The sequence below is a fragment of the Canis aureus genome, chromosome 14 (assembly GCF_053574225.1).
Source record: "Canis aureus isolate CA01 chromosome 14, VMU_Caureus_v.1.0, whole genome shotgun sequence".
Classification (NCBI taxonomy): Eukaryota; Metazoa; Chordata; class Mammalia; order Carnivora; family Canidae; genus Canis; species Canis aureus.
In genome coordinates, this window is record NC_135624.1 from 25,118,689 (window position 1) to 25,144,124 (window position 25,436).

The 25,436-nt window shown below is 37.9% G+C and overlaps 1 protein-coding gene across 2 annotated transcripts in view; it reads left to right on the forward strand.

Annotated features, from left to right (window-relative positions):
- Positions 1 to 2,894: 2,894 nt before the first annotated feature.
- FAM91A1 (family with sequence similarity 91 member A1) overlaps positions 2,895 to 25,436 on the forward strand; it is a 42,950-nt gene continuing 20,408 nt past the window's right edge. For both annotated transcript variants that reach the window (XM_077847124.1, XM_077847125.1), the window contains exons 1-15: positions 2,895 to 3,212; positions 8,142 to 8,226; positions 9,271 to 9,422; positions 11,265 to 11,322; positions 12,021 to 12,088; positions 12,647 to 12,760; positions 14,310 to 14,400; positions 14,798 to 14,860; positions 19,045 to 19,151; positions 19,666 to 19,704; positions 20,192 to 20,304; positions 20,730 to 20,845; positions 21,640 to 21,752; positions 22,104 to 22,190; positions 24,243 to 24,375. In XM_077847124.1, the coding sequence (XP_077703250.1) occupies positions 3,141 to 3,212; positions 8,142 to 8,226; positions 9,271 to 9,422; positions 11,265 to 11,322; positions 12,021 to 12,088; positions 12,647 to 12,760; positions 14,310 to 14,400; positions 14,798 to 14,860; positions 19,045 to 19,151; positions 19,666 to 19,704; positions 20,192 to 20,304; positions 20,730 to 20,845; positions 21,640 to 21,752; positions 22,104 to 22,190; positions 24,243 to 24,375 (1,411 nt within the window). In that variant the 5' untranslated portion in view covers positions 2,895 to 3,140. The remainder of the gene's footprint in view (positions 3,213 to 8,141; positions 8,227 to 9,270; positions 9,423 to 11,264; positions 11,323 to 12,020; positions 12,089 to 12,646; positions 12,761 to 14,309; positions 14,401 to 14,797; positions 14,861 to 19,044; positions 19,152 to 19,665; positions 19,705 to 20,191; positions 20,305 to 20,729; positions 20,846 to 21,639; positions 21,753 to 22,103; positions 22,191 to 24,242; positions 24,376 to 25,436) is intronic.

The window sequence follows — 25,436 nt, forward strand, 5'->3', positions numbered from 1 at the left end:
AGGAATCTCCATACTGTTTTCCATAGCGGCTGCATCAATTTATACTCCTACCAACAGTACCCAAGGGTTCCCTTTACTCCACATCCTCACCAACACTTGTTATTTTTTGTATTTTTGATAAGAGCCAATCTGACAGGTGTGAGGTGATAGCTCACTGTGGTGATGAGTGGTATAGAGCATTTTTCATGTGTCTTTTAACCATCTGTATCTCCTCTCTGGAAAAATGTCTATTCAAGTCCTCTGTCCATTTTTCAATCAAAATTTAAACAAAAATTTAATTAAATTTTTAAATTGATTTTAATAGATAAAATAAGACAATTTAAAAAGGTTACATGTTCCAAGGTGTTTTAGATATAGTTACAACAACAACAACAACAACAACAAAAACACAAGGTCTGCAATGAAAGTTCATGCTACCTCAAGATAATCAGATTTCATAGTTCGGGCAATTCAAAATTAATACACTATGGTCCCAAAAATGATTAAGAAATGTTCACTAACAATGTAGAAAATCTGGAGAAGCCAGATGGGAAGAGAAAATTTAGTAGGTTTGCATGTACCTCTATCAGTCAGATAATGAGAATGAGTCTTGAGACGATAACCAAAAAGGCAGTGGTGGCTATGACACAGAACAAGTCATTGAGTAATGCCAAGGTTTGGTGTGCTTTTTCTCTTTCTTACGCTTCTATTTAACACGTAAGTCCTCGCTAATTCCAAATAATTTTTACTAAAACCTAAAATCAGAATAGATTACATAAGAACTAAAATTCTATTGAGATAGCCATAATTTTAAAATCCATCAATTAAAAAAATTACTGGAAATTCAATGAGACTCAGGCACTGAAGATAGATTAACTTTAACTGTGACTGCTCCTCTTTACCCACTGCCTTTGAGAGCCTTTAAATACAAACATGTCATGTTAACAAGGAGTTGACTGCAAATCACAGTCTACATAGATCAATTTCTATGTGACACTGTTTCGGAGTGCTAAAAATTTTTCAACTTCAGCTGCTCAACTTCATAGATATTAGTTCATCAGTAATATCTAAAGCATCATTTGAACTTCTTTGCCCTGATAGCCCTTTTATATCACAATACCAGGAAACAATCGGCAAAGGTTTCCTGAAATGAGCAAACATTTCCTCTATGCAGGTATCACATGTCTCTGGATACTCCCAACACTTAGGATCTATCTCATCTAGCAGGCAGGGAGCAAATTCATTTACTTTCTTCCTGATCCACTGATTAGATGTTTTTTAAAAATCACTTCCTATAATGCAATGTGCTTGAAATGTAAACACTGGTCTTTCTGAGTAGGCTTTTATACTTTGGGAACAGCAGGGTCCCTCCTGATGTCTTTGACATCATTGGTTCTGCCCATCTAATAGAATTGTTTGTTGGGAACAAGACTGAAAAAATGAACAAGGTTGTTGGACATGGTAAGAAAAACCTGAAATGGCAGTGATATCCTAGGCATCTTTATTGAAGCCATGTACCTCAAGCTTTTTGAAATGGTTATCTGTTATGTCATCAGCTCCGGAAATAATAAGTGCAAACTCCAGCATTGCCTTTTTCTGGAGCAGGGAGGTCAGATTTTCTCCAGTCTGTACAGACCTGGTCAGGGAGCACAGGGTTCTTCAAGTATTACTCAGCACTGTGGACCACCAACCATGCTGTATGGACACTTGTTGGCCAGGCTGGTCACCATGATGATGAGTTCCTTATCAACTCTGCTGACCTGGCCTGTTTCCTTGCTGCAGATGGCATTGTAATAAGCAAATAAGTCTCTGAATTCCAATGGCCAGTGAGACAACACTTTACATTTGGTAAAACTCCTGCCAGCCGTGGCAAGACTTGGAGGCAGCGAAGCACTGATATGCTGGCACCAAAGCCAAGAGGCCTTCCGGCAGGCACGCCCCCCCTTCTGGCAGTATTTTTTTTAAATACAAAATTGTGGAAGTTCTTTATGTATTTTGGATATTAACCCTTTATTGGATGAATGATTTGCAAATATCTTCTCCCATTCATTAGGCTGCCTTTTCTTCTGTGGATGGTTTCCTTTGCTGTGCAGAAGCTTTTAGTTAGATGTAATCCCGTTTGTTTATTTTAGCTTTTGTTGCCCTTGCCTGAAGGGACTGGCACCCCCCCCAAAAAAATACTAAGACTGATGTTAAAGACTTACCGCCTATGTTTTCCCCTAGGCATTTTATGGTTTTGAGTCTTATAGCCTCTTATCAGTTTTGAATTTATTTTTGTGTATGGTGTAAGATAGCCATCCAGTTTCATTCTTTTGCATGTAAGTGTCCAGTTTTCCCAACACCACTGATTAAAGAGATTCTTCAGGATTGGCTTTGAGGGCAAGGGCTCATTGCTCTTGCACCTATTTAAGGCTGGCTATGACTTCCTCCCCAAGCCCATCATTCTTTTTTTTTTTTTTTTAAACATTTTATTTATTTATTCATGAGAGACATAGGTGGGGGGGCAGAGACACAGGCAGAGGGAGAAGCAGGCTCCATGCCGGGAGCCTGACGCGGGACTCGATCCCGGGACTCCAGGATCACGCCCCGGACCAAAGACAGGCGCTAAATAGCTGAGCCGCCCAGGGATCCCCCAAGCCCATCATTCTTGCACAACTTACTCCAGCGCCTGAAACTGGAGAAAACTAGGACATCCAACAATGGCAACGCAAACCCGAGAATTTATCTTAATGCATTGGGGCCCCGACAGCTGGAGCCAAGCACGTGGGCAGGGGGCGGTTACCGGGTGCTTCTCACCACGTCCTGGCCCCGCCCCCAGGGCGTAGGGGGCGGGGCGGAGGCCGCTCGAAGTCCCGCCCCTCCAGCCTCGCGCCAGCGGGCGGAAGTGACGCAAGTCCAAAGCCATTTCCGGCGGGCCGAAACTAGGAAGAAACTTGGAGCTGCAGAGGCGCTGCTGCCCGGGTCTCTGCTGCTCCGGTGCCCCGTGGCTCGGCAGCGCGGAGCTGTCGGGAGCCCTGGCCATGGGGCAGCCCTTGCCCTCCGCCGTGTGAGGCCCGGGGCCTCCCGCGGGCTCCCCGAGAGGCCGAGGGCGGGCAGGCGGGCAGGCGGGGGGCGTCGTTCCCGCTGCGGGCTCGGCTGCTGCCGGCCGTGCCCCCGGCATCATGAACATAGACGTGGAGTTCCACATCCGGCACAACTACCCCTGGAGCAAGTTGCCGGCCAACGTGAGGCAGGTACGGCCAGAGCCCGGGGCCGGGGCCCCGCCCTGCCGTCACCTGCGGGCCGGGGCTGCCCCTCGCGGCGGCTCCCGCCCTTCCCCCGCCGCGGTCGCGGGGGGAGCGCCCTGCAGGTCAGGGGTTGGGAGGGGACGGCTCGGGGGCCGCAGGGGCAGGATGGGGCCGTGGCTGCACGGGACGGACTCGCCTGGCACCTTTGCCCGCAGCCTCGTTTAAACCAGGCGCTGGGTTATGTACTTGCGAGAGCTATTTCGCAGGGCCCCTGACCTCCAAGAACTCCGGGACGGCGGGGCATAGGTGAGAAACGAACCTTACAGGATGGTAGCCGCTCACACGTACCTGCGTTACCGTCCGTGTGGGCGCACAGGGGAGTACGAGCTTGTCCAGGGAGCGTCTGCAGGCTGTGTGCAGGAGGCAGGGAGATTGGGCCTTAAGTTAGGACGAACGCGAGATAAAAAGGTGTAAGATTTCCCGGGGAAAGTTCTTTTGAGGGCTTGGGCGGGCGAAAGAGCGAGCGTGTTTTGAGAGTGGCGAGCGACTTCGTATCACGGGAAGTCGAGGTTTGGAGGTGGGATTTTGCGACTGAGGGGAGGTTGGTAGCAGGTGAGGCTGGAAAAGCGGGCAGGGCCAGATTCCGAAGGGGCTTTCCTAGTTTGATTTTTTGGGCTTTATCCTCGAGACGAAACAGGTTTATTAGAGCTGTTTCAACAAGAGTGACAGAAGGTTTGTTTGTTTTTGAGGGTTCATTCTCAATTACCGGATTGTCATTTTCACTCAGTTGCTCAACAGGTATTAACTGAACACCTGCATGCTGTGCCTTGTTCTGGGTGCAGGTAGTTTGCACCGGTCGACAAGACAGAGACCCTGCCGGAGACCCTGGAGCTTACGTTTTAGTAAAGACAGTAAACAGATAAATGAAGTAGCACCTCTTAGAGCAGGTGGTGTTGAATCTTATAAAGGTAATGCTACATGCTGCGTGCATGCATAGAAGGCGCTGTTTCTCTGGCCATAGATTGGCCGTCAAGTTCCTCCCTTCCTGCTTGGCTGAGAGTGGAATTCTGTTTGCCATTGGTGTTGGGCAGTTATATTTGGGAAATCTGGTATGGTGGTGTTGATGGTATATAGCATTATTACTTTGCTTCTTCCTTCAGCATGGGGGTGTAGTACTAGGAAATGAGTAATTTAAGGTTCTGGCGATGCATTGTGTGGCAGGGAAAGTGCTTTCACTGTAAGATAGGCAACGAACAAGAAGAGAAAGTCGAAAGATCAAGGAACTAAGAATTCTTAAGTTGTCAGTGGCTGCCCATGTGGCATTTATCTTGACTTGGAAGAACAAAGCTCTAAACTTGAAAGAATAAGTTTCTCTTGTTCAGCCTGAATGAGGGCTTTGGTACTTCTGTCCTTTAGGGTTTTGTGATGTATCCAAAGACAACTGGAAGAACCAACAATCCTTTACTTTGTTTCCATCTTTTCTCTGCTTTTCCTTTCACAACAATAAATGTAGCATAATGGAAGAAAGAGTGGATGATTCAGTTATTTTTAGCATGAATAATTGATTTCAATTAGTATTGGCAAAAGCCTATCTAAAATTTAGTCATGACTATTAAAAATAATTGCAGATCAGTGTTATAATTAGGTAGAAATGTGACATTAAGTTAAAATTTGTTTTGGGAAGATCTCTTAAAAGAGTAGCTGTTTTAGCTTAGGATAAGCTTCCACTTATAGAAGGTGTTGGAAAACCCATCTGTACAAGTTACTTCCTTGGATCTTATGAAGCCTTGCTACTGTTCCTCCTAGGTCAAGCTCCACCTTTGATTACTACATCAGCTATCTGGTCTCTCTTCTTAGTGTAGGGCTCCCTCCCATTCATTCCTCACACTTCACTGGGGTGAGATTTCTAAAATGCCAACACAATCCTGTACTACCTGTCTCCTATACTTACTTGTAGCTTCTTGGATGTCAGAAGTTCTCCAGGAAGGTTTCTCTGGCCTTCTACAGAAATCCGGAGTAGTTGACTCTCTGAAACACTGTGTTTCTCATCCATAGCCCTTACCTCACTATGTTGCATTTGCTGCTTACATTGCTTGTTTTGCTTTGGTATTTTGAACACCTATCACATGGCTGGCTTTTAATAAATATTTTTGGAGCAGGGGATCCCTGGGTGGCTCAGTGGTTTAGCGCCTGCCTTTGGCCCAGGGCGCGATCCTGGAGTCCCGGGATCGAATCCCACGCCGGGCTCCCGGCATGGAGCCTGCTTCTCACTCCTCCTGTGTCTCTGCCTCTCTCTCTCTATGTCTATCATGAATAAATAAATTAAAAAAAAATTAAAAAAATATTTTTGGAGCAAATGAGTGATGGTATCAGTCAGAGATATTTTTCTGGGACCTAAATAAAGCTCAGTCACTTTAAAAGTGGGAAATAGTACTATTTCCCACATCTGAATGCTGGGGGGAAGGTGTACTATTGAGAGGAATTTGTTTTTTGCCATTATAGATAGTAAGTACTTTGATAGAGTTTCCAGTAAGCTTCGATGATTTTATTTTGGAAATGACTCATTTCCCACTTCTGAATGCTGGGGGGAAGGTGATTTCAGATTTTTTTTTTTTTTTTTTTTAATGTTTATCAAGCCAGAAGAGGGATTTCGGATTTTTAAAAAATGTGCATAAAGCGAATAGCTTTTATATGGATGAGATGAATGTTTTTCTGTAATGTGGGCTATGCAAGACTTAAAAAAAAACATGTTAAACGTTATAGATAAGGCCATTATTTCAGAGTTTTTCTATAGTTTATCAGCATCTTGTGTTATTTTTTTCAAAAACTATTCATAGTTATTTTAAGGAAAGTCTTATAAGGTTCTGTATCATCTAAGAAAGGTCAGTTAAATTGTGCGTATCTTTTTTGTGAAGGGTTGTGATTGGGGTTTGTAGGAGCAGAGGAGTCTTTAGAGAAAAATTCTTTTTGCTGTTAGCATAATCTGATGCACAGTGGTTGTTCTACAGCCAGTACCTATGTCTCTCTTGCATCAGTTACAGTGCCTTTTATATGCAATATATTGATCAGAGTCAGTCATTAGATAATTCCTGACACAAAGCCTTAGATGCTTAAACATTGTATTCTCTAGCTAGCTTACAAATAACAGGCCCTTATATTTTGTATGAGTGCCTTGATTACAGTTTTTGTTGGTCACAGTTTTTGTTCTGGAATTACCAGGAATGAAGGTAGAAAGGGAGAAAATGATTGTAAATTGGGATAAATTAAGAGATTTATTTTAAAATGAGCAAAACCTCAAGTGTGGAAGTTGCTAGGGTTCTACCAAAATTGTGTGTTCTCTGTGTGTGTTTTGTGTTCCTTGAGAAAGAGACTTATTTGGCAGCAAAGCTAGAGGAGACCCTATACAGAAAGCCCAGTGTTTTAACTCCCATCAATATCTTCATTACTGACCCTGGCTGCATAGAGGATGTAGAGTAGTTTCTCTGTAATGAGCTTTGCTCCTAACCACTTGTAACAGTAAAACAGATGAAAAAAATAAAAACACATATATCCTGGCAGTAGTGTGAGTCACAGTTTAACCTGATAAACTAATTAACAAACTAATTTAGATGCAGGAAGAAAAATTTTAGTTTTCTCACATCATCACTTTTTTGTTAAAATACATCCCACCAGTGGGTCCAGTTATGTGCCAGTTTATTCAAATGTGAGTCTTACCTGTCCTGTGAAGATTGCCTTTGGTGAAAGTATCTGTATGAACATTTACCTTGGCTTTCAGACCCGTGGGTAGGAAGTATAATAACTGAATCCTTTGATCTTTTTGCTATTAGTTTCCCAAGATGTCTAATTTGATTTTACAGCATACCCAGTAATTAGAAGGGAGATAGCAGTCATATGTTCAAATAAGTTTATGGTTGGACATTGAATATAATGTTGACTGTAATCATACATACTTTTTCTTTGCTTTCGTGAGAGCCCAGTTTTGAATTTAAAACACCAAAGCACAGCTAGAAAGGTTTTCACTTGTTAAAAAAATCAGAATTCTAAAATCACCTAAATATTTTTTAAATATTTATTTTTAAAATATTTTTTAACAAAGTCATAAGGAGATGCTGTTTTTAAGAAGTCTTCTTATTGGGGTACTTGGGTGGTTCAGTCAGTTCAAGTCCAACTTTTGATTTCAGCTCCGGTTTTGATCTCACAGTCCTGAGATTGAGCCCCAGGACAGGCTCCATTCTCAGCAGGGAGTCTACTTGAGTATTCTCTCTCCCTCTCCCTCTGCTCCTCTCTACACTTGTGTGCATGCACATGCATGCCCCTTCTCACTCTCTTTCTCAAATAAAGAAATAAATCTTAAAAAAAAAAAAAAAAAGAAGTCCTCTTATCATTTAGAGGTACATTTGAAGCAAACAATCTCCAGAAATGTTAATTTTTAATGATCATAATCCTCAGATGAAATAATTAGCAGACAGGAGTCTGCCTTTAGTTGCTGCTCTTCAATTTTAAAAAATGTAGATGCAAGAAACCTTCCATTTGTCCATCCGTCTGTTCATTCATCCACTCATTCAATACACACAAATTAGGAACAGTAAAGAAAGATATCTTTATAAGTTGAACTTAGTGTTTTGTTAACTTCATGAAGTTATCCTCTCAGATTGCTCTTTTATTTGATATTAAATACTTTAGGTGATTTCAGTAAGTCCTTTTAGAAAGGCAAGCTAAAAATAAACACATTGAATTTTTGCTCTAATATTATAGAATGATAATTAGTATAAGAACATTTAAGAGAAAAAAAAACATTTAAGAAAATATTCTTTGTTCTGGAAATTAGAGGTATTAGGATGAAATTAAGGGGCATGGTTTTGAAACTATATGAGAAAAAAGTACTGTTGTTTAGTTCAGAAGCTGTTTTTAAAACTATTTGAATCTTTTTTCCAGAGTCTTGGAAATTCACAGAGAGAATATGAAAAGCAGGTTGTCCTCTACAGTATCCGCAATCAGTTACGATATAGAAACAACTTAGGTAAGTAGAGACATTTTTACATCAAGGTGGAGACAACTATTGCAGTTTACCATTTTCATTAATCCTATGTTTTCAATTCATATTTCATAGAACTGAAATTATTCCCTGTATAGACTTTAAGAAGCTCTGTATTGACCCACATAACAACAATTTTTATTTCTATTAACAAGTAGATTTTTCTTTCTAAATCTGAATCAGTTTCTTTTTTTTTTTTTTTTAAGAGTATCATTTGTAGATTCATTTTACCTATAGAATATTAATCTCAATTCAGGTTTTATTTTTTCCCTTTAGGTGAGAAAATAAGCCAGAAGAGAAGAAGTACATTAGTTCTTACTAGTTTTTGATTTGGGGTTTTGTGGGTGTTTTTTTTCCTGTAAATTTTCCAGATATAAATTTAATGAAAACTCTGTAATAATTGGAACAGATTTTAAGCATAGTTGGTTCTGTGTGTTTTTGTTTTTGTTTTTGTTTTTTTTTTTAACTTTTTTTTTTAAATGTTTGCTTTTTATTTATCAGATGACATTGATTAGTCTGCTCTCTTGCCCTGGTAGTCTTCTCTTCCATATGTTACTCTCATTTTAAGCACAGTGTTTCAGAGGTGGTTTTTTAATTTACATCTGTTTCAGGGAAGTTGGGAGTCTTTTCACATTTAAAAAACAAACTATCAAGTAATTTTTTGAAATAGACTTCATTGAAATTCAGTTTGGCTCTCTTATGAAGTAATATAGTAAAGGATGTGATAAATCCTAGCTTGTGCTTTGCATCTTCTGGAGGGGACATTCCACGATTGGTTTCTTAGCTTTCTGATTTAGTAGGAATTATTTCTCTACTTATCTGTCCTGTTACAGATTTGCTTGTGTACTCTGAAGTCTGTTTTTGTGGCATAATTGTTTCTTTGTTCCAACTCAGATCATTTTATCTGTTCTCTTCGGACTACGATGCTTTTATTTTTAATTAATGTTGGATTGTGAAGTACTTAATTATATTTATAATTCCATGTAACTGTAAGACACCTGAAACTGGAGGTTTTTTCTCTTTCCGCAGTTAAACACGTCAAGAAAGATGAACGCAAATATTATGAGGAACTGCTAAAGTATAGTCGTGATCACCTCATGCTGTACCCTTACCATCTGTCAGATATTATGGTAAAGGGCCTGAGGATAACACCGTTTTCATATTATACTGGGATCATGGAGGTGAGTGTACAGTGGACGCAGGCTGTTGGGAATGGGACGGGACTACATGTTGGGAATGCTTTGCCAATAATGACCAGCTGCCCATCCTAAACCCCCGTGGGTATTGTTTCTGAGTTTATTTTTTTAATTGCTTTTTAAGATTTTATTTATTTTTTCATGAGAGACACACAGAGAGAAGCAGAGATAAGGCAGAGGGAGAAGTAGGCTCCCTGCAAGGAGCCAGATTCAGGACTCGATCCCAGGACCCGGGATGATGACCTGAGCCAAAGGCAGACGGTCAACCACTGAGCCACCCAGGCGTCCCTGTTTTCTGAGTTTACAGTGGAAAAAGGGGAGTTGGTTACAAGTTAACTCTTTGAGCCATACCGTGCAAACACTTTGTTATCCAGGGGTTTCACAGTGGAGAAGTACCTATTTTTCTTCCGAGGTTTTGGAAGGCATTGTTGACCTTAGTGCTGTCATATAGTTAGTCATTTATGTTAGCGGAGTCTATAAAACCGACTGCTTTTTAAATGCGTGATTAAGGTTGAAAATGTGGGTGACGGATAGAACATTGAGCTCAGAGAAACTTAATATATTTATTCACTAGAGAAAGAAGAAATGATTATAAACCCAACATACATGTGTCAGAAAAAAAGAAATGTCTTTGTAGTCCTGGCTGCTAATTTCTTCCTATTTTTATTCACTTTCAGATGTTAGCCTTTTTCCAAAGGCAGTTTTTAGGCCTGTGGCTGGTAACTTTAAATACCAGTTATACTGTTTTTCAGTGAGCTATATGTAAAGATTGGAAGTGCTTCTCCCGTATCCATTTGCTACTTAATTTTGCGTGAGTGCTGCTGTTTGGGACCCACTGGCCACTTCCAGAGGAGAAAGAAGCTGAGAACTAAGGGAGTTGGGGGTGTGTAGTTACAGTGAGGTCACTTTGCCACGTGGCTTCCTTTGCTTTTTTGCCCTGAGCCCTTTCTTCATGGCCACTTACACCGGCCTGCGTCTCTTGTGTCTCTGTGTCCCTGTTTGGGAGGAAATGTTAGCGTAAAGCTTGAGGCCTGACAGCCCTGGTTTCTGTTAGTCCTTTTTCTCTAGATCCAGGGCAGCATAAGGAAGGCGGCAGCTACCCAGTAAGTAGGATAATTGTTGCTGTCTCTTTGATTATTTCACTGGTATTGACCGCAGGGTGTAGGAGAGAGAATAGGGGGAGGTTCCCCCCCTTTACCAGCTTTCAGGTATGTCCATGTGCTTGCTGTTATCTGGCTTCTGTTCTCACACCACTGGCTGTAGCTCCTAGGTTGAAAATGGGCCCTGTCCCCACAGTAAACAGTTGGTTTGTTGTTAGAGAAACAGATGGGGATTGGAAGAAGCTGGAGACCGAATTTAACTCTGCTGCTGGTGGGGTCTCATAGGAGACCCACTAAGTGGTTAGAATCGTTGTTGGTAGTGCGTGTCTCGGATGCATGTTGGTGGAACCATGACACATGGTGCCCTTCTTCCAAGGTCTGAGTCTAGGGTCAGGTATGAGATGTGGAGAGGCAGGAATCTGGGAGCTCTAGAAAAGGTATTCCTTGCCTAGCTTCCACAGGGTAGTAGTTACAGGGCAAATGTTTGGGATTCATAGAGAGTGCTCTGAGAAACCCAGACCTGAAAGTCTGATCTTCAGTGACTAGGCTGGGACCATGTAGCTAGTACCATAACATGGCCTGTGTGCTTTGGATTGCAAACTCTAATCTCAGTACTCTGGGCTATAATTATTATTATCCTGTTAGGCTAAATAATACATATTTATGCACATGTTTTTGTCTGAGGACATTTTGCATTTAGAATTTGTAATTGTTTTCTTTTTGAAAGGACATTATGAACAGTGAGAAAAGTTATGATTCATTGCCCAATTTTACTGCTGCTGACTGTAAGTATTTTAATTATGCTGAAGGTAATGATTAGAGTCTGTCTTTGCACGTGCGTACTGTTGTCTGTATCGTCATGTGTGTTTTTAATCTAAAACACTTAAAGTGGGAGCAGCAAGCAACACTGTTGATGGGAATTTTATCAGGTGATGCAAGTCAAGTATAAGGTTTAGTCTAAATGTCTAAGAGAGGAATATTTTGGAGGGTAGAATGAGAAAAATGAGGCTAGTCTATATTGCTAGAAAATGGAGTTCTTTCTGATACTTGGGCTGTGTTGTTTACCTAATGAGGGTAGAAAATCTGTACACGATAGTTTTACAACATGATACACAGTTGTTACTAATATAATTTGCTTTATTATGCTTATTTTAAGGAAGTATATATTTGACATGTGACACTATTATATTGTATAAGGAGAAACTTTTGCTGAGAAGTACGCTTTGACTTCCTAAAATTCGGAGGGCTTCTGCTTTTTAAAAATATTACCATGTGACATTGTCAGAGGTGTCAGCTTGAGTTCAACTTTCCCAGTTTGGTTTTCTTTTATATTTTGTTTGAAGAATTCCTTTTAATTTGATATTGATGGCTAATCAGTCATCAAAAGATGAACAAAAGCCGAAGTTTTTTTCCTAAAAGACCTGAGTGTACTGATATTTTAAGGTGCATTAAATGTTTTTAAAGGAAAGGCTCTTTCTTTCAGGTCTAAGACTTCTTGGCATAGGAAGAAACCAGTACATTGATCTGATGAATCAGTGTCGTTCATCAAAAGTAAGTTAGTTGTTTCCCTTCCTTTTTCACTTTTTCCTTGTTATCACACATTCTGATTGTGTGAAGTGGTAGAAATAATAAATCGAAATTTCTTTGATCAAGTAAAATATGCTTAATACAGAAATAATACCAAAACAACTCCTCTGTATTCTCTAGGTTATGCTTATGTGATTAGTGAGTTAAAATATTTAAGGAATAAGACATTTATTTTTTAAAATTAACTTTGCTGGTCTTTTTACTTGCTCATTCCACTCCCAGTGGTCACTTGATGGGTAAAATAAGGACACTTTCTCCAAATTCGTTTTTACCTCCTAAATTTCCTTTGAGTTTCTGGATTTAGATCCAGACTTGATGATTAGTGTTTTGAACTAATTTACTTCGAAATAATTGAAGAATGACTTTCTCTATTTAAGATATCTAGAATTCTTCAGATTTTAAAGCATAAGAATTTTAAAAGATATTTATTTAACCTGTTAGAAAGTCTTATACTATGATCAGTAAAAAAGAAAGTAGTGATTTCAGGCTGATTGCAAATTTTCAAATGTTCTACCATTGCAGAAATTTTTCAGAAGGAAAACAGCTCGTGATCTTCTACCAGTAAAGCCAGTAGAGATTGCCATAGAGGCGTGGTGGGTGGTGCAGGCTGGATATATCACAGAAGATGACATAAAGGTAGATATCTTTAGAAATTAGACATAGGATTTTTATTTTTTAAGATATCTTATAATTTTTAATTCTGAATGTTTTCTTAATTTTTCTAAAAAGTAACACTATTTGGTTTTCCTGAAGAAAATTAAACATAAATTCAGAGTTTTAAATGACCATAGTAGGCTAGAATATTGGTGGGTTTTAAAAATACTCTTTAATAATGAGGGAGGGATACCTGGGTGGCTCATTCACTTGAGCGTCTGACTTTTGATTTTGGCTCAGATCGTGATCTCAGGGTTGTGAGGTCAAGCCCCACATCATGGTGCATGTTCAGCAGATAGTCTGCTTGAGATTCTCTCTCCCTCTGCCCCTCTCCTTGCTTGCATGTGCACACTTGCACATTCTCTTTCAAATAAATCAATAAATCTTTAAAAATAAAATGATGAGAGAGACTTGACTTGGTTCATGTACAGTAATCTGGGGACTTTGATTAGATATAAATTTCATCTGAAGTGATGTGATGCTGCAGCTACCAGCCATAATACCGGCCAGCACTTCTTGAGCACTTGCTGCACCTTGGATGCACCGGGCTCTCTTCCAAGCACTTTTTATATTGTCTCATTTGATTCTTATAGCAGCCCCAGGGGTGTGTGTTATTTGTACTCCATCTCACATAGGAGGAAAGTAAGCACAGAGAAAGGAAGTAATGGTTCCGGTCACAGAGATAGTGAAGGTCCAGGATTTTACCTCAGGCAGTTTGCTAAGGAATTGTGCTCTTAAGTCAATCTGCTGGCGTGCTGTACTGAAGAGAGAGGTACTCTGATAGGGACAGAGTGCCAAGATCAAGGGAAATTATATTCTCAGCGGTCTGACCACATTTGAAATAAGCCTATTCATGGTAAAAGAAATGCTAATTTAGAGGGAAGGAGGTGGGCAAGTGGACCAGAGGGCCTAGAGACCAGGTCATGTTTCTGTGTAGTTGAAGGAATGCAGGCAAACATGTGGACTTTTTTTAGTTTGCGTTTTAATTTACTTCAGAGGGCAGATTAAATCCTGTGAGCAGAAGGCTTAGAAATTTTGCTTCAATGTAAGAACTTCCTTACAGCCGTCAGACTGTGTCATAAGATAGCAAACTTCCTGTCACTGATAATATCCGAGTGGAGTCTGAGTAAACTTCCGATCTGAGAGATTCAGACTCAGCAAATGGATCTGATTCCCACTTAAAATTATTAAAAATTGGTATTTATTAGGTAACACTTAATACTTAACAGCAAATGTTGATACTTCTAATTACTTTGTCCTCCATTCTGTCGGTAGCATATTATGGCATCTTAATTGACAGTTATGTGCATAGCTTTTTCATTTGAATTCTAGAGTGATAAAAAAATACGTGGTACATTCAGCTAATGACACATAATAATCATAATCGTATAATATATAACATAACATGTAATAATATGTAATCATATATAATAATCATAATCATAACAATCATTGATTTAAACATAAGATTTTAGGAGACTTATGAATTAATTTGGATAGAACCTAATTGAAAATATTTTGCTTTTCTTAGATATGCACTTTGCCTGAGAAATGCGCTATTGATAAGATCATCGATGCAGGCCCTCAGCTCTCTGGATCGCTAGATTACAATGTAGTACATAGTAAGTGGTTAGTAGAAATGGTCTTTTGTCAACGATAAAAACTTGTTTTAAGCCATCAACACTAAAGAACGATTTTTATCAATTAGGTACACATAGTACTATTTCCTAAGGCATGTTACTGTTTGAAATGTGATTTTAGTCCGTTGTTCCCCACTGTGGCCACAGTTATTCACATACATTAGAAATTTATACAAATGAATCATAAGGTACTTTTTGTAGTTCTGAGCATAGGAAGAAAACAGATTTCAAAACTTTAATTCTTTCTTCTTCTGTTTACTATTTTTTCTCCATCTAGCGTTCTGTTGTGAGAATCTTTACAGAAAATCAGGAATCTGTTTTGTTTTAAATTTGCTGATGTTTAGTATTCCCTCTAAAACAAGTATTTTTGCTTCTGTAGGCTTATATAACAAAGGATTTATTTATCTGGATGTACCGATATCTGATGACAGTTGTATAGCAGGTAAGTGTGTGCTTCTACACACACACTTTTCCAGTATTTTCCAGTATTTTTGAATGGTTACTAGGTGCGGGGTATTGCATATATCACCCTAATAAATTAGACACATAGCATTCTAAGACCTATGATATTAGAATTTTTCAAAGAAGGGTGTCTCCTCTTTGAAAATGTGTTACATCGTCACACATTGCCAGTGTGTTTTATTTAAATTCCTTATTTTTATCTTCATGTTGTTGTACACACAATGTTGAAATAATGGAAGCCTGAAATAAATTTCTCACATCCTGAATCAGCTCAATGTTTTTATAGATTATAGTGTCCTTTTTGTCTTTGTTCAGTGCATAACTGGTTTTGCAGATGTTCAGTCCTGCCATATCTGATATTTTCACTCTGTGTACTTGTCTTATTTTTTCCTGTCACTGTTGTCTTTTTTGTCTTTATCTACTCCTCCCTTCGTCCTTCACCCATTCCCCAAGTTAAACCAATATCAAAGCCCTGTGTATTTCCTTGTGGATTGATCAGTATATTAAAACAATCCACTATTGCTGGTTATTTAGGTTGCTTATAGTTTTTTTTTTTTTTTTTTTTTACTATAGCAGTGATGTGGTTAACATCCTTGAACCACAGTGGAGCTTTTTTCCTCTAGGTTAGATTTCTTACCAATTTATAGAAGCACTTGATTTAAGTTACGTGTTACTGGTATGTTTTCCAGCATATCTTTCAGCTTTGTTCTTGTTCATTGATATCTCTTACCATATAAACATACTATTTAATGTTTGTGTAATCAAACATGAAAGGTCAAAAATTTCCAGGGGAATGACTTTGCTATTGACTATTGAGTGATAATGGGGGCTTATTACAAAAGTATTCCTTTGTATCAGTGTTGAATCCTGAGATGTTATCGTGCTGTAGTGTGTCCTGACCTTTATTTGTGGTAGCATGTGTCTGTGATTCTTTTAATCATGGATTTTGAACCATGTGCATACCTGAATTCTATTTTAAGTTTGGAAAGACAGCCAGAAAGGAATTAAATACTAATTCTGGTTAGTATAATTGATGCTATGACAAATGAAATACTATTCTTACAATTTGAAAGGTTTTGATAAGGAAATGATTTCTGGAGGACAGGGCCAGTAGTGGCTTCCTGTCACTGTGGGAAAATTGGAATGCATTATGCATTACTGTAGTCTTTATTCTCATCGATAAAGTGATGTTGACTCATTTGAGAGTCACCTAAAAAGATTGGTTTTGGATTAGTTCATTTTGGTCCCTGTTGACTTGAGAGTTTGAACATTGACTCACATTAGCACTAAGTGCATTTGAAAGGTGTAGTCAGAGAAAGGCCAAGTGAATGGCTACTCCATTACAGTGATGTGTTTTTGCCATGCTTTTTCTTAGTGTCCAGCATTTTTCATGGTACAGACAGACTCATGCTCTTCTAAGTGCTGAATGTACCCTCCTTATCACCACGGAACATGAGATGTTCCCCAATTTGGAATAACTCGTGAAAGGAAAGCAGTTTAACAGCATGAAAGCCATCACTTTTAGCACATTTAGCACAAAAGACCCCAGAAGTTGATTTCTGAGAATGCATTTCAGCTGTGTTTCAACAAAACAAGCACTCTGGAGGATAGAACAAAGAAATTGGGGGAGAGAGATAGTTTGAAGAGAATAGTCACAAGAGGGTCTGTTGTTAAAACATGTTTAGTCCATCATGCATCCCAACTGTATACTTGCTCAAATTATGTTTCCCCTTTCATTTATAGCTTTTAGATTTCTGTTATGCTTGAATAGTATACTTCAGGACACATACAAAAATAGTCTAAAAATTCTTAAAAACTTTTATCATACAAATCCAAACCTATAGCTGGAACTTATTTTTGTATTTGATGTGAAATAGGGCCCAACCTGGAAAACAGTAACATTTGGATAAATGCTAAGACTGTTTTTTCAATAACTCATTATCACTGAATGGAAGTATAACTTTTGTCATACATTGAATTTCCCTCTACATTGGATCTAATTCTGATATCCTTTTTTCTTCACTGATTTAATTCTTGTACTATGTTGTTTGATTACAGTGACTTAAAGTGACTTTTAATATTAGTTATGGCCAGGTCAGCTTTGTGAGTTTTTTTTTTTTTTTTTTTTTTTTTTAATAACTTTCTTGGCTATTTCCAGGTATTTTTTCCTTTATATTTATTTATTTTTCTTAGCATGTTTAAAATACTTAGTTATTTTTTATTGACTTATAATTAAAATACACTATGCTAATTTCAGATATAAACTGTAATGTTGATAGTTGTACGTTTTGTGAAATGAGCACCACGGCAAGTCTAATTAACATCCATTGCCACACATAGTTTGCAGAGAATTTTTTTCTTATGATGAGAGCTTTTAGGATCTACTCTTTTAGCCACTTTCAGTTATTCACTGCAGCATTATTAACAATTGTTGCTATGCCATAAGTTACATGCCCAGGACTTAATTATTTCATAATTGGAAGTTTGTACCTTTTTACTCCTTTCACCCATTTCGCCCACCCCCTCACCTCTTGCAACCACCATGTGAGCTTGTTTGTTTGTTTGTTTTTCAACCTATTTTTGAGTAAGCAATTGTTAGGATATAAAATTCTAAATTTTAGAAGAATGTAGAAATATCTCTCTCTGACCTCTGTGCCTGGGTACCCAGTTTCTCTCTCAGGTCCACTGTTAAGTTTCTTGCTTATCTTTCCAAAAGTATGCTAAGTACATAGCCTTTTTTGAGTATGTATATACCCTTTTTTGTGTGGTTTTAGTTTTAGACAGATGGTGTATTATAGTTTGTACTTCGTTTTTTTAATTTAGTATCTATTGGAGACTATATGGTACCTCTTCATGTAGAGTTGCGTTATTCTTTTTACCTAGATGTAAATTGTGTTTTTAACCTCTTAAATGTCTTGTTTTTTCATCTCTAAAATGTAGAGGTGTAGTGTTGAACATCTCATGAGGTTAAGAAGGTTAGAAGAAATTGTACATGTGAAGTACGTGGCAGCAGTCTGGCACTTAGTATGTGCTCAGTCAATGTTTGCTGTTATTCACACAATTGATAGCGTAGGAAAAGAATTAATTATATCAAATATGGGGTTTCTAAAGAGAAACCTATGATCCTTAAAAGTACTTGGATGACTGGAACTATAGATAATGCTAAATTAGAAAGGGACATGAGCCAGATCTGGAAAATAAATAACCTGTCCTGAAATGTACATTGTGATTTTTTGCAGTGTCTTTGTTTTGACCATTTAAATTTTGTCTGATTTCTCTTTGTTAGGATTAGTTTAGGTTCTGGGTGCAATTAGATGGTATTAGGACCAGGGGACACAGGGATACTCAAACCCTTTGATGGCTTAGGCCCTCTTTCTTCCCAGGATATTTTCAAGGGAAACATGCACAGGGGAGAGTTTTAAAGGAAGGCATAGTGCCTCTTTGTTTTCAGCTGGGCAGAGTGCTCTAGTAAAGTGGATTAGAGTTTTTGGATCAAAGAGATGGAGAGAAACGAGTATGAATACACTTTCAGGCGGACAGCCACTGCTGGGCTGTCTCCTGTGCTGAAGAAAATCTTGCCCTTCTTCCCATTGAGGCCACTGAGGAGGACACAGAACAGAAAGCTCTAAAGAGCAAATGATCCCAGTGATTGCTGGTAAAAGTGTTGGTCATGCAGATGAACTATCTCTCTTCTCAGGATGCAGTGGGGATGATGGGAGAAAGACAGTACTCTGTCCACCTGGTCTTTGTACAGCACAGCAACTCTGTCCTTTGCTTTTCTGCTTTAGCCTAGTCACCCCTGCTATCTGTGAGGCATTAAAACACATTCATTGCAGCCTTCCCCATTCGGAAGCAGCCCCAGCCCCCTTGCCTTTCTACCCAGTTCGTGTCCTCCAGCACTTCCTCTGCCTCAGAAATGCTAAGAATTCTGTGGAGTTACTCTTTGTAGAATTTGTGTTCTATTATCAGAGTCCCTCTGTGTAGACAAGGTTCTATATGGCCTTAACTTTGGGGGTTTTAGAAAACTTGCTGGGGAATGGATAAAATAAATCAAAAGCTGAATTTAGTCCCTAAGGTAGGGGTTTCTCTTTTTGAATAGGGATTTGAATTATGCTTTCTTGTTTTATAAAACTGTGTCACTGATAAAAATCTGTTTTGTTTTAGTTCCTCCTCTTGAAGGTTTTGTAATGAATCGGGTACAAGGTGATTATTTTGAAACTCTACTCTATAAGATATTTGTTTCAATAGATGAGCATACTAATGTTGCAGAGGTAAGTATGACAGTGTCTTATGAATGAACTTGACCTCAGGATTATAAAACAAGTGTGTGAAGTAGATAAAATTATTTAATGATATGGTTAAAATGTTTTCAGAATCTACATGGGTAGACCATAGATGATTAATATATTAAGTCACTATTCTTAAGTTACTTTTCATATATACATAGTAACTTTCTTTTAGTAAATAACTTAGAATTTGGTAAGTAATTTTTTAAAAAAGATTTCTTGGTAAAAGGATTGTAGACTGTTGATTGACGTAAGCATTTTCTTACTTTAAATGAAACTAAAGGGTAAAGAATCTTCCATCGTTATGGTTACTATCTGGATTTATACTTCTCTGAGCATCTTAGACATAAGGAAAGAAGAAAGTCTGATTTCAAAATTTATTCAGTCTTTCAATTACTCATAATTTAAAATTTTGTTGATTATGGGTTCAGTTGTTTATTATAACTGTGTAATACTGATAATTCTAGGAATGTAAATAATTTTTTGTTTTATTTTCTAGCTTGCAAATGTCCTTGAAATAGACTTATCCCTAGTTAAGGTATGTAATTTTTATATTCTTTTTATTTGTACTATAAATACCAAATGGCTTTTATTACAGACTTTTGTCTTGATAAGCTACTGAGAAATACAGACAGATTCTTATTGGCTATCCAAGGGAGTGAGGAGAGTAAAGGGGTACCTGCAAAGATATGAAAGAGCAAGATAAGGGCCCTGAAGCAATATTCTACCCCAGGGCGTGAAAGCCAGCACTCACACATGAGGTCAGTTAAAGCAGCAACTTCTGCTTCACTGCAACCACTTCTGCTTCTTAGAGAGCGCCAGGCCACAGAACTGGAAGCACTCTCTCCTATATATGTGAAGACCTTAGGAGAAGAGTAGGCCCACTGAAGAATGTTTTTTTTAGTTATGGAATGAAAATGTTTGAGGATTGCTATAAGCATAGTCTATGACAATATTTTATTTCTACAAATATTCTGATATCTAGTAGTTTATTTTAAATGCTTTCTTCCTTTATGTTCTTTCAGAACGCTGTTTCAATGTACTGCCGATTGGGCTTTGCCCATAAGAAGGGACAAGTAATAAATTTGGATCAGCTTCATTCATCGTGGAGGAATGTTCCATCTGTAAACAGATTAAAGTAACTCATTTACTCAGTATGGTATATTAGAGTTTCCTTTTGAAAAAAACATTGTTTTATGTACAGAAATTTTGTCAGCTTGTCAGTTGAGGTGAACTCTATATATTAGTGGTTTTAATCCTTTTTGTGTGGTGAATCTTTAGAATCTAATGAAAACAAGAACCCTTTCCCCAGAGAAAAGGACATACAGTATTTTACATATAGCTTTAAAGAGTTCTCAAATTCCCTGAACCCAATCTGTGAGTCTTAATTAAGAACCATTGTTGTATGTAGGCAGAGCATTTTAGGGCTACATCTGAATTTTGGGCTTGCACATAAGACTGGATTTGGGTGGATATTCATAATTTGAGTACTGACATTGGTAGCTATTTGTATATAAGATAATTATATGGTTTTTAAAACATGGATGTATTCTTCATTAATAGGAGTACTTTAGATCCACAAAAGATGCTGCTATCATGGGATGGAGGGGAAAGTAGGAGTCCTGTACAAGAAGCTTCGTCAGCTACTGACACGGATACAAATAGTCAAGAAGATCCAGGTTAGCAGTTACTCAGTTTAATTTAGAGTCTGTTTATAGATACGCCATGTGTCTATACGTACACTCACAGTTAACTCCAGACTTTGTTCTCGATATCATTCATTTGATATGCAGACCTTGAGTACTTACCCATATGCTAGGCATTGACAGGAATAGGGTACCTTCCTTCTGAGAATTATATCTAGGGAGAGAGAAGGCAGTATGAGCACAAAAATCACAACAGTGCAAGAAGTGTTTTGGTGCTTGTGGGAAGCAGAGGAAAAGCTCTCTTGTCGCCTAAAGGCTGGTGAAGCCTTCATGGAGAGGATGATAATTGGACTAAGGGTGAATAAGAGCTTGCCAGCTAGTGAGTGAGGGAAGGCCTCAGCATGGCCTAAGCACAAAGGGAAGCAAAGCATAGTAAATACACAAGGGGGCTACATGTGGTTTTATGTTGGGGTGGGGAGGGAGCACAGCATAGGCTTCTGTTCACAGGGTCTTATCTGAGCTAGGTGGCTTGTCTAAAGGTTAGGCTAGCTAGTCTTATTGTTCTGACAATTATCAAGTCTTGGTTTATTATTGGCTTTTAAGAAATTTACTACAAAAGTAAGTACTTTAAAAAAATATTTTTTTTAACTTTCTCTGGTTGGAGGTAGGTAGGACTGGCCTTCTTAGGACTACAAAATTGCTTATATTGAGTTATGTACTCTACAGTTATTAAATAAAGTTGAAATGAGATTTTTCTCCTTCCAAATGGTAAGCAAAGAATAATTTTCATTTACTCGATTCTAAATTAGGATTTTTTTTTTTCCCAGCTGACACAGCCAGTGTAAGCAGTTTGAGTTTGTCTACAGGATACACAAAGCGTATTGCTTTTCTATTTGACTCAACTCTTACTGCCTTTTTAATGATGGGAAATCTTTCACCAGTAAGTCAAATTCTTGTTTGAATATGACAGTGTTTAAAGATCAGATGTAAAATAGTTCATGCTTTGAGACCCTTTTTTAAGTACTGGATTTATTCCTGAAAACACAAAATGTAATTGTCTTTGTTTTATATTCCTTAGAGGAGTGTAGTAACTTTAGTGAGGGTTACTTTTATAATTAGAAGAATCAGCCTTGCATCTCACTCACCTTTAAGTTTGATTATATTGGAAAGGATAATATAAATATAAAATGTTCTGTTTCATATAGAAAGAGAAAATCAGAACTTACTCATAATAGACTTGTATAAGGTTTTAAGATCCATTTTAGTTTTTGTTTTTGTTTCTTTATGCCAGAATTTAAAAAGCCATGCAGTCACGATGTTTGAAGTTGGCAAACTCTCGGATGAGTCTCTGGACAGCTTTCTTATAGAACTAGAGAAGGTAAATCTGGGTTGCTCAGTATGGGATGTCAGGGCATTTGGTACAGTTTCTTGCTTGATATTGATTCTGTTGATTTTTGGCACATTGTTGCTCATTACTACCCCATTCTCCACGTTAATACTGCCACAGTCATTTACACTTAAAAATATTAAGTGGATGAACAGATTTTGTGATTTACAAAGTGATTTGTGACCTTATCTATCACTTAGCATGATTTGGTTTGATGAAATGGACTATAGATATAGTTTGTTATTTTTTAAGTTACATTTTTCTAAAATAGCCTTTAATTTTTCTTTTTTTTTTGAGCATGACTCTAGATCTCTTCAGCAGTTTTAATTTGAAGTTTTTGTTCCTTTTATCTTAAATCTGGAACAGTGTCCCTGGTTACCATATTTATGTCCATTCTCACTTTAGCCTCTTGAAGACTTTGCAATTATTTGCTTTTAGCCACCTTGTCCGTCCATGAAGATAGCCCTAGCTGTCTTTAGTTCTAAATCTTGATTGACCTTTTGTGGTTTTCCATTCCCTAGGTTTTTTGTCTGTTTGTGTTTTTGTTTTTGTTTTTTGTTTTTTTGTTGTCTGCTCTTTATGCAAATAGTTTGTGTCCTGAATCTCTTCCTTGACTAATAATTTTGGTACCTTTCATGCTTTAATGATGAACTCTGTATATTAAATGTACTACTGAGAGGATTTTTGATGATTCTGTTAACTTCCTTATATCTTAATAAAAAGACTATAACGTTTTTTCACTCTTTCTTCATAGGATTTTTAGTTTGATAGTATAGAACTATATTTGAGATAATCCTTGCTATTAATTAGTCTCTTTTATTTTACCTTTATACATCTATTGTTCCATCAGTGCTTTTAATATCTTGTTAATTCCATTTCTAATAAATTATGTATCTTTTGCCAATAAATTTATTTTCTAGCACATTTTAAGTTCTGTTTTCCTGATTTTTATTTTTCTCACCTCAACTAGTCTTATCACAGGTAGCAAATTGGAAGATTTCTTTATTCTTTATATATCTATATCCTTTTATGCTGCATGGTCATTCATGGGAAATCTTTTTAGTCTGAAGTTTAGTTAAAAATAGTTTCGTAACTGTATTTTAAGAAGCCTCATTTTGATTAAATTTTATTGGTTGATCTTATTTCTTTTAAAGATTTTATTATTTGAGATAGAGGGAGGAGGGGCAGAGGGGGAGGGGCAGAGGGAGAGGAGAAAGCAGGCTCCTTACTGAGCAGGGAGCCCAACATAGGGCTAGATCCTAGGACCCCTGGTATCATGACCCGAGCCAAAGGCAGACCCCTTAACTGACTGAGTCACCCAAATACCCTGATTGATCTTATTTTTTAATGTCAATCTAATTTAGTCATTTTCCCCTGTAGACCTGTCCTTCCATTTCCTATGTTGTTTCTGTGATGTATTTTTACATGTTAAAGAAGTACTTGACTCAGTTTCAGAAAAGCATGTGTTAAAATGTAAGGCCAGTGAGCACAGGGGTTTTGTCCACTGTTCTGTCCCTATATTCCTAGACAGGTCATACCCAGCACATAATAGGGACTTGGTGAATTCTTTTTGAATGATTTTAAGCTGTATATTTAGTAGTGTCGAAACAGCTGTGTTGAATCACATACTCCATTGTCCCTTGCAGCCAGTGATACAGAACTGTGGACATGATGATGAGAATTAGAGGTATAATTGGTGACCATGGATTGGAGTACTTTTCTGGATGAAGCAGAATATAGATCTTAACTTTTTTTTAAGCACTGTATTTGAATAATATGTGGGAGATACAACGTATAATGGTATAGTTTAGTATTATTTGGTTGTTTAAAATTGTTAGTTTTATTTGCTGGAGTAATTTCTGTCATCTTCAAAGATGAATTCAAATGGAAACAATTGAGATTTAGATTAATATTTGTTTCGATGTTGCCTGGGCAAATTTTTGGCTTAGTGATTCTAATGTCTTAATGTCACTATTGTATTATTATATATTAGGATGAATGACTTGAGAGTCATATTGCACAATTTATTTTCTCTTGGTTTAGGTTCAGAGCACTGGTGAAGGAGAAGCACAGAGATATTTTGATCATGCACTTACTCTGAGAAACACAATATTGTTTCTGCGTCATAATAAAGATCTAGTTGCACAGACTGCACAGCCAGACCAACCCAATTATGGTATGATAAATGTACTTGATTTTGAAGACATAACCCTATGGACCTTCTTTCTAAGAAATTAAACAGGTCATGCTTGCTTATCTAATCATCGCTTAATACATTTTGTATAGACGTCATGTCGAATTTCCAACTAGAGGCCTGTTTTGTGAATTTTTTTGCCTGTTAACTCTTTCTTAACTTTCCTTTCTCTCTCTTTTTTTTTTTTTTTTTTTTTTAAAGATTTAACTTATTTATTCATGAGAGACACAGATCGAGAGAGAGGCAGAGACACAGAGGGAGAAGCAGGCTCTATGCTGGGAGCCCGATGTGGGACTTGAATCCCAGGACTCCAGGATCACACCCTGGGCCTAAGGCAGGCACTAAACCGCTGAGCTACCCAGGGATTCCCCAACTTTTTCTCTTTTCTTGTATGCCACTGACATTTGTAGTATCTAAATCTGCTTAGGACCTCTAAAAATGGTTAATTTGTTTAAGTGGCTGGATGGTGTTTAGTACTGGCCTCAGTTCGAGGGGTGAACAAATGACAAAATTTAGTTGGTTCAGGAAATGTTACACTTCCTGAATGAAAGATTAGATTCTATAAAAGGAATAAACAGGAGCTTCTGATGGAAATGCTGCTGTAATATTTACAAAAGTATTTTGCTTTAAAAAAAATAAAAAGAACAGAGAACCTTTTTAAAGAGTAAAAGAAAGAAGCCATGGCAGTTTTAATCTATGATGAGCCTTAACTGTGGCTCTTGCTCTGGTGTGAGCTCTCGAGTGTGGGATAGATAGAGGGTTCCCAAACTGTAGCTGAACAGACAGTTCTGAGTAGAGCAGCGTCACCCTGAAATGTATGTTTTTAAAAAGATGACGTGGCTTGGGCACCAGTGAAGAGCATTTGGCACCAGCCCTCGCTTACTCACAGGATCTGCATCTTGGAACTCTGAACTCTTAACACCCTGAGAACATTAAATTTCATCACCAGTTTCACCGTTGGTTTCTTAGTCATCTTCATTCTCATTCTACTTTCACCAGCATCTGGCTTTCTTTTAGCTCAATTTAAAAATTTAAGGATGGAA